Source organism: Xyrauchen texanus, chromosome 25 (genome assembly GCF_025860055.1).
Source record: "Xyrauchen texanus isolate HMW12.3.18 chromosome 25, RBS_HiC_50CHRs, whole genome shotgun sequence".
In the NCBI taxonomy this organism is placed as follows: domain Eukaryota; kingdom Metazoa; phylum Chordata; class Actinopteri; order Cypriniformes; family Catostomidae; genus Xyrauchen; species Xyrauchen texanus.
Window position 1 is genome coordinate 9,510,977 of NC_068300.1, and position 14,381 is coordinate 9,525,357.

Below are 14,381 nucleotides of genomic sequence, written 5' to 3' on the forward strand. Positions count from 1 at the left end.
ATGTTTTTAACTAGTTGAAATTCCATTTTTGAATAATGGGAATGTCCGGGAATAATGACGTCATTTTCCATAACAAGAATTGACGTTTTAGTAGACAGGTAAAGTTTTTCAAGACAATCTTTGATGTTGGCTCTAAAAAGATAGATAGACAGTCAAGTAGACCTTCATAAAGATAGATCGATTGATAGATTTAGTATTGTAACTTAAAGCCATGATATGGCAGGCCTTGGGTGGGTTTGTTTACATTTGAATTTTTTGACAGCTGGTGTTTGAATTAACGAGCATTCCGTCGGCCGGTTTAAAAATCCTGTCAATGTAAGTCTATGGGATGTTTCGGAGTTTTGATCGCCCGCTGTGTGAAAAGCATTATTCCGTCAGAAAAGATATAACATCATGAGTCAGAACAGTCTGAAGGTCTGTGACAAGTTTAGTGGATGTAGCTTGAAAGCCATAGAAAGAGTTACAATTGATAATTTTGGTCTTATTTTTGAAATTTGGAAAAACCTTATAAATTCTGTAGAATGACAGTATGTTGGCTTCATCAAGATACTGTCAAGATACCCCTCCCACCCCACATTATTGGTACTATGATCAATGGAAACATAGGTAAATGCTTCACACTGCAGCCATCAATGTTCAAGACAAATCTTCGCTCTTGTTATCAAGAATAAGCATTTTATCCTGCACATGAATAAATGAAGGGCCTGTCATACTCTGCTGGGAGGTAGATCACCAGGAGAGAAATTGAGCATTAAAAATCTTTTAAATGGACATTTGACGGACAATATGTCAACAAACATTCAAGAGATCAAAACAGCTGCTTATTATTCCGTGTCCATTTGCGTTCTCCGTGGATTTGGATCATAGTTTTGTGAACAACACACTGTTACTTTATTATTCCTCTCGGTTTCTGCTGTCGGACGAGACGCTTGGGAAAAGCACGTCACTCTCCAACGACAGGTTGCTGCCGAGACCCGCAATGCGGCTGCGCAGTAGAAAGTGAGTTCTCCGCTGCAGCAGTCGCTGCTGCTCCTGTTTGAGCTCCACGTAGGACCGTGAGAATGTGTGGAAGATGGAGGTGACGGGAAACGCCATGAGTAAAATCCCGCTGAGGATGCTGCTGAGCGCGACCATCTGTCCGGGGATGCTGCGTGGCACCATGTCGCCGTAACCGACAGTTGTCATGGTGATAACAGCCCACCAATACGTTGCAGGTATGCTACTGAACTCTTGCGTGACCGCAGCCTCGTTCTCAATCAGGTAGAGCAGCGGCGAGAAAAGCGCTATAGCAACGCAAAGGAAGAGAAGGAGCAAGCCGAACTCGCGCGTGCACCTGCGCGCGGTCAAACCAAGTGTCTGGAGTCCGAGAGAATGCCGCGCGAGGCGCATCACGTACAGGATGCGCAGCGCACGCAGTACGCGCAGCACGAGGCCCACTTTGTCCAGGTAACTGCTTCCCGAGCCCAGACGTTTCTCCCCCGTGGAGGTGCTGTCCACCACTAGTGTGATGTAGTAGGGCAGAATGGCGATGACATCGATCATGTTGAGGGGTTGCCGAAGGAAGGCCAGTTTGCTGCGGTCTTGGATGAAGCGCAGAGTGAACTCCAGAGAGAACCAGGCCACACACACTGTCTCAACTATGAATATGTTGTAGCACATCTGAGAGCATTTGCCCTGAAATTGAGAAATTAAAAAATAAATAAGTTGGGGCTATGTACAGTTTAGTGAATAGATACTTACCTAAAATGAAAATTCTGTCATCATTTTACTCACCCTCATGTCCTTCAAAACCTGTATGACTTAAATGAATACTACGGGTTCAATACAAGTTAAAGGGACAGTTCACCCAAAAATAAAAATGGCAATTTTCATATAGGCAAAGCCTGTAATTGCAATGATGAAATGAAAGGTTCGACTTTACACAAAACTGATTTTAACACACATATTTGCCTCACTAATGATAACTTTTAGAGCATAAAGCACTGTCCAACTTTATGAAGCGATATTCACTTTCTCATGATAGTTATTCATATATATATATTCACCATGGAAGGGCAATTTTTACGAATTTGCCGGGCAAGAAAGCTGGAGCTGTGCAAAGTAAACATCGGAAACATGTATTTGAAGTGGGGCTGTCAATCGATTAATATATTTACTCAAATGCATTGCATGATATGCCGGTTAATTAATTAATCACAATTAATCAAATATGTAAATATCTGGTGAGAAAGGCCCTCAAATAGCAATTATTCAATATATAATGATTAAATAATTCTAAATAGTCATTATAAATGTAATATACATTCTAAATATAATAATTCAGATAATTAAAGTGCATTATTTTTGTATTTATTATGTATTTATATATTATTTTTAATATATAAATACTTATATATTAGTATTTTTGTGGCAGACGATTAAAGCATTGATTAGACAATACAAAAAGTGCATTTAGAAGTCAATATATTATTCCGTTCCGTACTATTGAATGTGAGCCACATTGGCCTACATTTCACAGCTATCCCTTTTGCAACTGAATTCGTTAATCTGTCTATAATCTACAAGGGCTTTACTAAGGACGCGTCAATGTACACAAGCTTTTGGAGCATCTCATTTTGGTTGCGTTATAATAACAAGGTGTTGAAGTCGCTGTGTCAAGTTTAAAACGTAGAAAAATACCTCTCAAAATCCCTGCATTCGGAAATGCGCTCTGTCCAGCTGTGCTTGAAGGCAAGAACACGTCCTCCTCTTGTGCTGTCCCTAGTGTCAAGCAAGCCTGAATGCAGTTTGTTCTCTGTACAGCTGCACGTTTCCTGAACAGCTGGTGTTTCTAATACTCTCATACTGCCCCCAGGTGGTACTTCAAGCTTAAATTGCTCTGATGTTAGGAATAACATGATTTTTAACATGATTAAAAGCCTTAATTTTTTACTTTTTATATAGTTAATCGCACTGAATTAACACGTTAAATTGACAGCTTTAATCAGGAGAAATAGTCCTAGCAATTGCTTTGATACATTCATAGCAATAAATAATAAAAAGGACCTTTTTACGTTGAGGTCTTAGGTTGTAGGTTGTGAATTTAGGCTAAATTAGTAATAACTGCAGTATCTGGATGCTCCAAAACAATAAGGCAGCCTAAATATGAATAAAAATCAATTTTGAGACTCTTAAAAATTATCTCTTTCTAAAGTTCGACAGTTTGCTTTGTACTCTAAAAGACATCATTAGTGATGTAAAAACATGTCACGATGTTGCTAAGACAGACTTTGCATATATGCAAATAATCCGGTAGTCATCAGCTGACGCTTAGTAAGGTCAGCTGCAACAGGGTCAAAGTTTAAATTGTTTGAACTCAGAGCATCTTATTCAGAGCACTCCTCTCCATAGAGTTTAATGCATTCAGCAACGTTGATGCGAGTCATATGGAAGCCCCTTGTGTCATATTGGGTTGGAACAACATCAGGATGAGTTTATGATGACAGAATATTATAATTTTTTATGGTTGAACTGTTCCTTAATGAGTGCTTTAAGATGCTTTGGATAAAAGTGTCAGCTAAATGACAAATCATCTTCCCTGGTTATGTGTTAAAAATCCATTATCTTCCACTCTGATACTTTCCTAATCTTGTTCCCAGTTGCAATACTGCTAATAGAACACTAGAGGAAGCCGGTGACAAATGAAAACACATTGCCACAGCTCCCACCACATCTCAGACACATGAGAAATGTGTTTTCAGAACTTTCCCACCTATTATGAAATCACCTGGTCTCACCTCGCTCCTTCCTGTGCCTTCTGTTCTCATTAAATCCTTAGATTGCACTTTGAAGACTGACAACTAATTTCCCAAAGTACGAAAATGTGTTGATTGATAGTGTACCTCGGCAGTGCATGTTGTGACTATAAATGAATAGTATGAAAATGGTCGCAATGACTAAGTGCATTAAAATGAACACTTAGAAACAAAATTTGTGGGTAAATCTTGATTGCATGCCCTGATAATTGACTAAATTAAAGATAATAAATTGTTGGTTTCATAAAACTGCATCTGTCAATTCGCTGCATCCTTAAAAACAGCATTCGAAATAAACCCCATGGCACACTAAATGTGTAAATACCACCAAAATGTATAAAATCCTTTTAAAGGAACTGTCAATGCTAGAACAAAATGGTCAATTCTATTATGATATGTATTGTTTTTATCTATTTATATTTCTTCCAATCACTTCCTGGCAACATTTGGATTAGAGATTTAAAATTTGCTCTTCAAAATAAGTATTTTTAAAGGGACAGTTCACCCAAAAATGTCAATGATGTCATTATTTAGTCTCCTTCGTTTTGTTCCAAACCTGTTAACCAGAATGTTAGGGACTGATAGCCTCTGTAACCATTGAATTTGATTGCATATTTTGTCAATAAAATACAAATATATGATAACAACATTCTGCCTTATGTCTACGTTTTTGTTCCACTGAAAAAATAGTCCAATAGGTTTGGGAAAACATGAGGGAGAGTAAATGATGCCAACATTTTTGGGTGCACTTAACCTTGTGCAACCCTGTGTTTTTTGACTTTGTTATATGCAATGTTTAATTTAAATGGATAAAAACCGACTGAATACTGTTCACAACACTCTAGACTGTGTTAACTTCTGCCTCACCGAGTCACGTGACACAACAACATGACGTCGATTTACTTGAAGCGCTTCTACAGATGCAGTGCCAACAAAAGTGCCTCTGTTAAGAAATAGTTTTATGTTTTTTCATTGAAACCTGTTTGATTGTAAAGAATAGAGTCTCTTGTTTAATTTGAAATGATGCATTAAAACTTTTTCATGCATCAGCGCTCTGATAAACATGATGTCCACATATGTGGAAACTCATACCGGAACACATCTGTGGGTCATTTCTCTTCATTTTAATATACATTTTGTTATATTTTATTTTGTTATCACTGTACAATACGATTCTGTTAATTAACATTGTGCATTTTCACATTGAAAATAAATGGGCTCATCCAAAAGCTAAAAATGTTGCTTTCAGAGGCTTTATATGGAGTTAGGATGAAAATAAGGTGCATTTCAAACTGTTCTGAGACCAGTGCAGACAGACAGCACACTGGAGGTTAAGTCATTCACTAAATAGGGAGCATCCTTTAGCTTTCTATGCAGCTAAGTGCATTTAATCCTAAAATTCGGTCAAAAGTTCAGTTTCAGGCTGCAAATGATATTTGGATCACTCAACATGTTTGGAAGACATGGGACAATGATAATCAGACATTTTAGCGTGGAAAATATTTTATTTTAACACGGCTGGCTGTGAATGGATGATGCTGGCCAATATTTTGAATAAGAATGATTTATTCAGCTTTACAGAAAATCAGCTGTAATGTTTGTAACATCTCAAAAACATGAATTACCAACACCCTTGGACACATAATAATCCGTCTTTCTATATCTTAGTGTTATTTCAAATTTCACAACGTAGTCTCACTGTCCACATATGTGGACATACATTTTTAGGTAAACTATTTGCACTAGCAAAACAAGTTTTTTTTGCATGTTTATTAGGTTATTATTTACAAATTAGGTACCATTTACAAATCAAAAAGGGAAATGGAAAATACACACAGCGGTCATCTGGGGGTCTCAGGAGGTTAAGATTATTAAAAGCAAATTATAATCTCTCATCCTAATGTTGCCAGGAAGTGACTAGAAGAACTATAAATAGATAAAAACAATAAATACTAATAGAATTGACGGTATGATTTGGATTTGTGGGTGAATATGTTTAGCAACAGGATAATATGCAATGTGCATTGCTTTTGTAATAATATAAGACAGGTTCGAAGCACTTATAAGGGAGTATTCCTGCATAGTCTTGGACAAGTTTAATATTTCTCATAACAGAACGCTATAAACAGCCTGTGACATACACATAGGACAAAATGCATGTAAATGGAAGAAGCATCTGTCATGCTAGTGCAACAGTATGGTTCTATAATGCTTAATTACATTTTCTCTGTACAAGGGGAAGCCATTTGAATTATTCCAGTGATTCATGTCAGCCAAGACAATGGATGTCTTAATTCAATTAGTGAAAGAGCTTGTTTAATGTGCGAGTCAGTGTAATTGTGACAAATTATTTAGGCAAAAAGGATGACCTTCTTTGTAACAAACCGTCTGCTTGAACAGATTACCTGTTGTTAGGCAGAAATGTTTTGACCAGTGCTTTATGGAGCTCGAGGAATTTAAATAGGGGTGCTTAGTCTGTTGCTATCTATTGCTGCTTTAATGTGATGTCAGAATAAATAATATTTACGAGATAACCCACAAGAGTGCCAACGATGTAACAAAATTACCAGTTGGAAACTTGGATTTCTTTGAGCTGTGACTTTCTGAGTTGGGGACGTTTCAAATAAATAACCATGATAGAAGCTAATTCCCTTAATTACATTTTCATAGTGAAAGTTGACTGTGAATTTAGATTGTGCGTATTTTGTGTACTGCTGATTAGGAATAGCTATTCAGCTGACAGAGAACACCACTCATTTAACTGGTTCATGTGCAAACAAACTCCATTTCCCATTAATCTCTTGGAATGATAAAATATACAGATAAAACATTAGATATATCCTTTTCATTCTCATTCACAAAAGCTTCCTGTCTTTGTCGGTTAAAGAAATCGGCAGAAAGAAATACGCATCCATTTTATTTCAAACAAAATCACTTGACAGACATCGCACCATAATTACAACTTTTAATAAGTAGGAGCTTCATAGGAAAACCTGAAGACAGCATCCAACCCTGCTCTAAGACACCTGCATGCAATTTTCAAATGTGAACCCAAAGACCTTGATTTGCCTCTTCAGGTGTGTTTGATTAGAGTTAGAACTAAAAGCTGCAGAAAATTGATCTCCAGGCGCAGAACTAAAGAGCTCTGAATTGAAGTATTTTAAAGTGCAAGAATAAAACACTCATATTGTTCCAGTTAGATGCTTGGCTAGTTGGATGTCTTCCTCTGTAATGCATTAACCTCGTGCGGCCCCACGTACACATACGTGGACGTTGTATTTTGGCTTTGCTATATGCAACACATCATTTTAATTAATTTAAACTGACTGATCTCAGTTCAGGAGACTCTGTGCTGTCAGTAAAGGGTTAAACATTTGACGTACGGATGTGCCAAAACAACATGGCGCTGACCACAGCGAAGTTTGTCTTCAAACAAAACTAGACAAAACTACATCTGGTAAAAAACCTAATTAAGTTTTTACATTGAAACCTATTTGAGTCAAAAGATTAGAGCTTCTAGTTTCATCCGATATGCCATTTGGTAAATTTGAGCGATTTATTGTGAAAAGCCACACTGCTAAACACAATGTACACAAATGTGTACTTTACTGCATCTTTTCCTTAGAAATGTTATATTTACTGTGTATTATCACATTGAGAATCAATAGGTCCATCCAAAAGCTGAACATTTTTGCTTAAAGAGGCTTTATATGGAGTTAGGATGAAAATAAGGTGCATTTCAATCTGTTCTGAGACCAGTGCAGACAGACAGCACACTGGAGGTTAAGTAATTCAATACAGGGAGTAAGGGAACATCCTATAGCTCTCTATGCTGCTAAGTGCATTCAATCCAAACTTTCTATTAAAAGTTCAGTTTCAGGCTGCAGATGATGTTTGGACCACTCAACATGTTTGGCAGACATGGAACAATGATAATCAGTACATAGTGGACAAATTTATACTTACAGTCTCCTCTTCCTCTCTCATAGCAGGCATGGTGCTTATGGATAGGTTGATAGCTGTTATAGTGACAAACAGGACTGATAGGCAGGCGAAGATCTTTCCTGGCAGGCCAGAGTGAGGCTTCTCCACCATGTCTCTTAGTTTTCCCATACAGCGGCCTAGCCGGGACTCCCTGGCCAAGCCAGTTTCACTGTCATCCCCTTCCTCCTCATCCTCTTCTGCTTCCCGCTCTAGCTCATCACACTCCTCCACACGCTGCAGGAGGCGTCGACGGCAACACCATTCCAAGCTTTCTTCCGGAACACCCCAGTAAAGCAGCTCTTCTTGAAACGACAGGGCGCACATTTCACGGAGAGAACGCAGTTTCCCAGCACGCAGGAAGGTAAGGATGGTCCGAAAGGCACAGGGACTGCGATCAAAGAAGAATTCATTGTGGATGACGTCGTAGTCGTCGCATACCCGCATGATCTCGTCAAAGTTGCTGCATAGGCGCAACTGGCCCAGCCGTGAGAGAGGAAAGTCCTCCAGAGTGGTCCAGGGAAGCTGGTACCGGAGGCCGCCAACGTTGATGATGACATGCAGCCGCTGGGCGCTTGACAGCAGGTTGCCGTCAGGATGAGCTGCATCAGTGCCAGTGTTGGGGTTAGTTACAGGGAGTCGTTGTGCACGTTTATAATAGACGCCCTTTAGGGCCTCTTGTTCCTGGATTGGTGGAGGGTTCAGAGAGGTGTCAGAGGTGCAACTTAGAGCACTGTAGTCGTAATCAGAACCATCCCCTGCCAGTAAAGTCATCTTTCACCCAGCCACCTCCACCTTAGCGGCTGTCACATGCCTGTAGTCCAGCGATTCCTCTCAAAAGTGTGACCTTCACAACAAGGAGGATAGGATAGGGTAGGTTAGGTTAGGATATCATGAACTAACAATGAAAATATATTTTTACGACATTTATTAACCTATATTAATTTTTGTGTTTTTAAAGTGAATTTAGGAAAATACCTTTGTTAGTTAATATGGCATTAATTAACAGCTAACACATGCAACTTTTAATGTAAAACAATTAACATGAACAAAGATTAATATGTGCTGTGAAAGTATTGCTCATTATTAGTTGACTGTATCTTATCTAATGTAGCTTAATAATGTTAGCGAATTCAACCTTATTGTAAACTGTTACCGATGTTACTTTATTTATCCACTGTGGGAAATTGATGCGGTACAAAAGTATACATAAATTAGACAATAGCAGAGATGTTCACAAGTCTTTCAATGCCAAATCCAAGTCAAGTCTTTATTAACCCTTACTTGAAAATGCATGAGAATTTCACCAAACATAATCGGGTCTTTATAGACCCAGCACTTATACTGTATCAATCTGTCACGTTTAAACGTGTTTTTGTTCATGTTTTTGTTCATGTTTTCTTTTATTTTGAATGTTTAGTTCCAGTTCCTGGTTCATGTCATGTGATTTCCTGTTCCCTCACGTGATCCTGTCATGTGTTTCCCCGGTTCTGGTGTCTTGTTTTCATTGGTTCATTGTTTGAGTATCTTGCTAGCAGTCTTGTCTTTTCATTGGTTAAAGTTTATTAGTCTTGTTTTCTTGTTTTAGTTCTTTCTGTTGATTGGTTGTCATTGTCATGCGTTTCCCCTTGTTCATGTATTTAAGCCCTCATGTATGCCCTTGTCGGATGTAAGGTCACCGTCTTCGTCTGCCTGTTACTGCTAACAACGTTACACTATATCAAAGGGATCTACAAAATGCCCAGATAGTGTCAAATGTTTAAAATATTCTCAAGACAAATTAGAAAATAATAGAATTAAATATATTTTGACATATTTTGATGTTTCATTTTTCATATATCAAATGGAAAATGCAACAATTCAGGACAAATCTACAACATTATTCATTTCTTTCACACTGAAATTTCATGAGACGCATGAAATCTGGTTGTCAAACACATATTGAGCTACACATAATCTACACGCACTTATTGTGTCTAAACAGACACACAACTTACATCATTTCAGTAGTACACCCAAATGACAATAGTCATATCACACTGTTCATGTGTTGTACTTGCTATAGTTTACTTCCATGTTTCTTCATCTAACGGCAATGTCAAATGTAAATCTAGTCAATCACTGAGACAACAGCACCACCTTGAGTAAGAAATAACATGCATAATGTATATGTATAAACTCATATGTGATACAGATAATTCAACAACGCTGTCAACATGATACAGTATTTATGTGTATGCACATACTACTCATTTCTCTTGTAATAAACACAGAAATAGATTGCCTGTGATAGTAAACTTATATGAAATAATCCTAAAAATATAATTTATAGAAGTGTAAAAAAAATTACATAAATAACGACACTCTTACATACCTAGGGTCACTAATGACCCAACACACTTTTGGTACTTAAACCATTATAATAATAACAATGGCTCAGTTGGTAGAGTGGGTTGGCCACTAATCGCAGGGTTGGTGGTTTGAATCCCAGCCCACACGACTCCACATGTGTCCTTGGGCAAGACAATGAACCCCAAGTTGCTCCCAATGGCAGGCTAGTGCCTTACATAGCAGCTCTGCTGTCATTGGTGTATGAATGTGTGTGTGAATGGGTGAATGAGATGCAGTGTAAAGTGCTTTGAATGCCGTTTAAGGCTTAAAAAGGTGCTATATAAGTACAGACCATTTACCGTGATAGAGGAATACTAAAGATTTGCCATGACAACTCCAAAAATTAAGGCACAGGGGGGTCCCGAGTAACTAAAGACCTGAGGTATGCATTTAAGGGTTTATCTCTTTTGTGATTGTAACAGATTCGAGGAATGAGGGAGCAGGAGACGGCGAATCCAACTCAAAAGGTCAATTTATTTACACACAAACACGTTTGCGTTTCTGCGTAACGGTGAAGCTTCACATATAAACACTCAAACGGGAATGGCAGCTCCAACACACATGAAGCTTGTCAGCTGGGGCTCTCTCTCCCTCACTCTGAGGTCTGGCCCCTTTTATATTCCCGTCTCTCACTGTGAACAAAGAAACAGCAATTACCAGCAATTCATCTCAGGCGAAAACCCTTACCTCTTCCTGTCTCCGCAGATGAACACTCGACCACCCCTCGCCTCCACGGTGTTACTTTCTATGTGCTGCAGGTTACTTTATAAACTCTGTCGCAGGACAGTTCATTTCATATATGGATGTTTCTTCAACTTTGGGCATTTGCAGCACTATGGATTTCTAGAAATGGTAATTTCCAGCACATCTCAAATTCAGTTTTGTGATTAATAGAATTCTTTGGTGGAAATGACGCTGGTGGAAATGACCTTTTTAATTGTTTTTGAGATAAAATGGCCGGCTCCTTTGTCTTGCTATGGTTCATTTCATAGCTCACATTTTATTTATCCTAAATGCACACAACGAAATAATATTTTTCACATTTGTTGCATAATTTTGTAAAATTACAGCTTGATTGTAAATGACACCCAAAACAAATATTCTGCTCAAAAGTGATATTTACCTTTTCTTCAAACATCACTTGTTACAAATTTCATCTCAAGCATGCCCTTCACCGACACTTGGTTGAGGCGACTTAAAAAGTACACTAACTTTTGAACAAACTTTATTAGGGGAAAATAGTTTAGTGCCATGATTTAAAGATTGTTTATTTATTTTTTAATTGGTAACACTTTATTTTACAGTACTGTTTTACATTTATGTACTATATAATTACAACAACTATAGTAATTACTAGGTACCCTAAACCTAACCCTAACCTTAAAATACTGTAAAATAAAGTGCAACAAAACAATTGTTCGAAATCGATTTCACTCAATAAATATTAAAGTGGTTTATGTTTATATAAGTATTTGTTTAGATGATCATAGTTTTAAACATATAATAATTGAAATGTTTACAATATAAAAATTGTAATTTCAGGGGATTTAATGGCCACACATTTGCACAGGAAATAGAGGCAGAGTTCATGAGGGAATCTAGTGTGAATCTAGTCAAACATTTTAATTGTCATATTACAGTATACATTCAATACACCGCAATATATACAATTAAAAATAATCTAGTCAGGGATAAAAAAAATACAAATAATATTGAAAGAAAAACAGACTGGACTAATCTATACAGAGTGCAAATATACTCATGCAAAACACTGAGCAAAAAAAGCTGTTGATTGATAATCACAGACCATGTAGTAATAATAATATGAATATGTTTGAGTGAGTAAAATAAGAAGTGGATGAATGATAGAAAAATTTACATAAATGGATATATACATAAAATGAGCAGACTGCTGAGTGAATATGTGTGTGCTTAATAGAAGATGAACGGATCTAAGGAAGTATTGTGTAAGTAAGTGCACCGTGGCGGACAAGAGGTTAATGTCATACAGAATCAAAATAATGATAGTGTTGAAAACTATTAGTGCAGTCTTTTTGCACTATAAACTTTGAAAGACCTAAACACTGGAATAAAAAAATATATAAAATAAAAAATCAGTATTTGTTTATGTTTTTTAGTATAAATATCTAAATGTCCTTGATATTTGATGTTTTTATTTTTCTGAAAACAATGCTTAAAGGGGTCATGACATGTTTTTTTTTTTATTGTATTATTATGTTCCCTTAGGTGCAATTATAGTATTAATATATTTTTTTTTAAGAAAAACTTTTAAAATCTAGTGATTTATGACCTTTTCCCACCCTGTTTCTCATCCTCTGATTCAAACAGTCTGTTTTGGGGGCGTTTTCCATTTAAGACTTCAGTGTTAACGCCCACTGTTATGATTGGCTAACGTCAGTGCCTATGTATCAATTATTGACGCCCCAGCCAGAACAATATGCAAGTAAACTAAGTAAAAACACTGTGATTATTCATAATGAATGAAATTGCGCTTTAAAAAGTAGTTTAAAGTTTAAAATAGATTACTTACAGTTTGCGTCGTCGTTGTTCCCAGAATAGTCGGCACGGACTTATCTTTGAGCAACAGTTTTCTGGCAAAGCCAGCATCATATTGAGATTTGTTCTCAAAACAGTCATCCTTAAAATGTACAGAACAAACGCTTAAGTTAACACTGCCGTGACTGGGTCGTCCGCAAAAAATAAACTGCATCCATTTTTCCCTGACGTCTGGATCTTTCGGCAGCTTATTCAGAGGTTTTGTTTGACCACAGCCAGGAACAGCACATCTGTGTGGCATCGTAATTTTCCTGTGCACAAGTAGTCTCTGTCAGAGCTCGCTGTCCATCGACTGAACACTTGTGAGGCGATGCGGCGATACTGAAATGAGCGTAGCTGTCTTGCGCTTATAAGCGTAGTTATGTTGTGCTGGAGGCGGTCATATGCAAACGCTGTTACGTCACTTCTAACCGACACGTCACTTCTAACCATGAATCCAGAACGAGCTGTATTTTGAGCTTGATTAAATAAATGATTCGTTTAGAATGGGGAGGACATCTTAAAATATTAAACTTGCAGGACGTTTTAATGATACAAAGACCTCTTATATACCAAAAGATCAAGGCAAATTTGGTTTCTCATGTCATGACCCCTTTAATATCTTATGTCATTTGGCTTCTCAAGTAAATTAATCTTGTTTTTAAAATGATTCAATATTTTTACTGGAAAACAAGATGCGGAGTAAGAAAATGATTTCCTGGACATTCATCCATATAATCTGTATTTTTGAAAGTTCTTTTGGTTCTTTTGAAATACAAAACCCATCAATAAGAGCCAGCTATTATAATAAGTGGTTGCTGATGACATCGGACCTCTTCCTCTGTAATGTATTTAAAAAATACTTTCTAATGGTAAACAAACCTTCTTATTGAAGGATTTGGTTTGCTTGGGGCTGATTTGATTGGGTGTCTTTGACATGCACATTGTTCTTTTAATCACTTCTATAACTTATAAACTAGCCAGTGAAAGAGAGTGTACTCCCAAGAGCTTTTATAAAAGCTGTGGTAACTCCATTATTCAAAGCAGGTGATAGATTAGAAGTAATTACAGACCTATCAGTATTCTCCCGATAATGTCAAAAGTGTTGGGAAATGGATTGCTGAGCAGCTAGTAGAGCATCTAAACCAGTGGTTCTCAACCTTTTTTGAACAAACGCCCCCCTGACCTCTTCATGATCCTCTTAACGCCCCCCCCTAAAAAAAACAAAAACACTTCAGAAATACTATTACAGCCAAACAATTGCAACACTGATACCTGAAGCCTGAGTTTTTGGTAAAAAAAAAAAAAAACTGAAACAGAAGTTTCTTATTGTATTTAAACTACATGTAAAAGCCTCAAGTTGAGTAATATTGTGTTTGGAAAAAATGCAAAAACACATGGATTGTTTGAAAGGTATTGCAAATGTATTTAGAAATTCAAACAAATTCAGGCTCACACACAAATTTTTTAAGATGAACCAATCACGTGAACAATAACGTAACTAACCTAAATGGCCAATGAAAAAGCAGCGGTCGTTCGCGCACTCAATTAGGCAATATATACTAGGCTTCAAATTTGAATAGCCTACAAACGGTCATTTGATTTCAAATGATGAACAAAGACGACAACAGCTCGGCCACCTGAACTGAACCGAAGAAA

The 14,381-nt window shown here is 37.2% G+C and overlaps 1 protein-coding gene across 1 annotated transcript in view; it reads right to left on the reverse strand.

Annotated features, from left to right (window-relative positions):
- Window positions 1–584: 584 nt before the first annotated feature.
- The window catches only part of LOC127618851 (potassium voltage-gated channel subfamily G member 1-like), a 42,427-nt gene continuing 28,630 nt past the window's right edge, over window positions 585–14,381 (reverse strand). Inside the window, exons 2-3 of the mRNA XM_052091503.1 lie at window positions 7,761–8,622; window positions 585–1,674 (exon numbers count right to left, since the gene is read on the reverse strand). Of these exons, the coding sequence (XP_051947463.1) occupies window positions 895–1,674; window positions 7,761–8,549 (1,569 nt within the window). The 5' untranslated portion in view covers window positions 8,550–8,622 and the 3' untranslated portion in view covers window positions 585–894. The remainder of the gene's footprint in view (window positions 1,675–7,760; window positions 8,623–14,381) is intronic.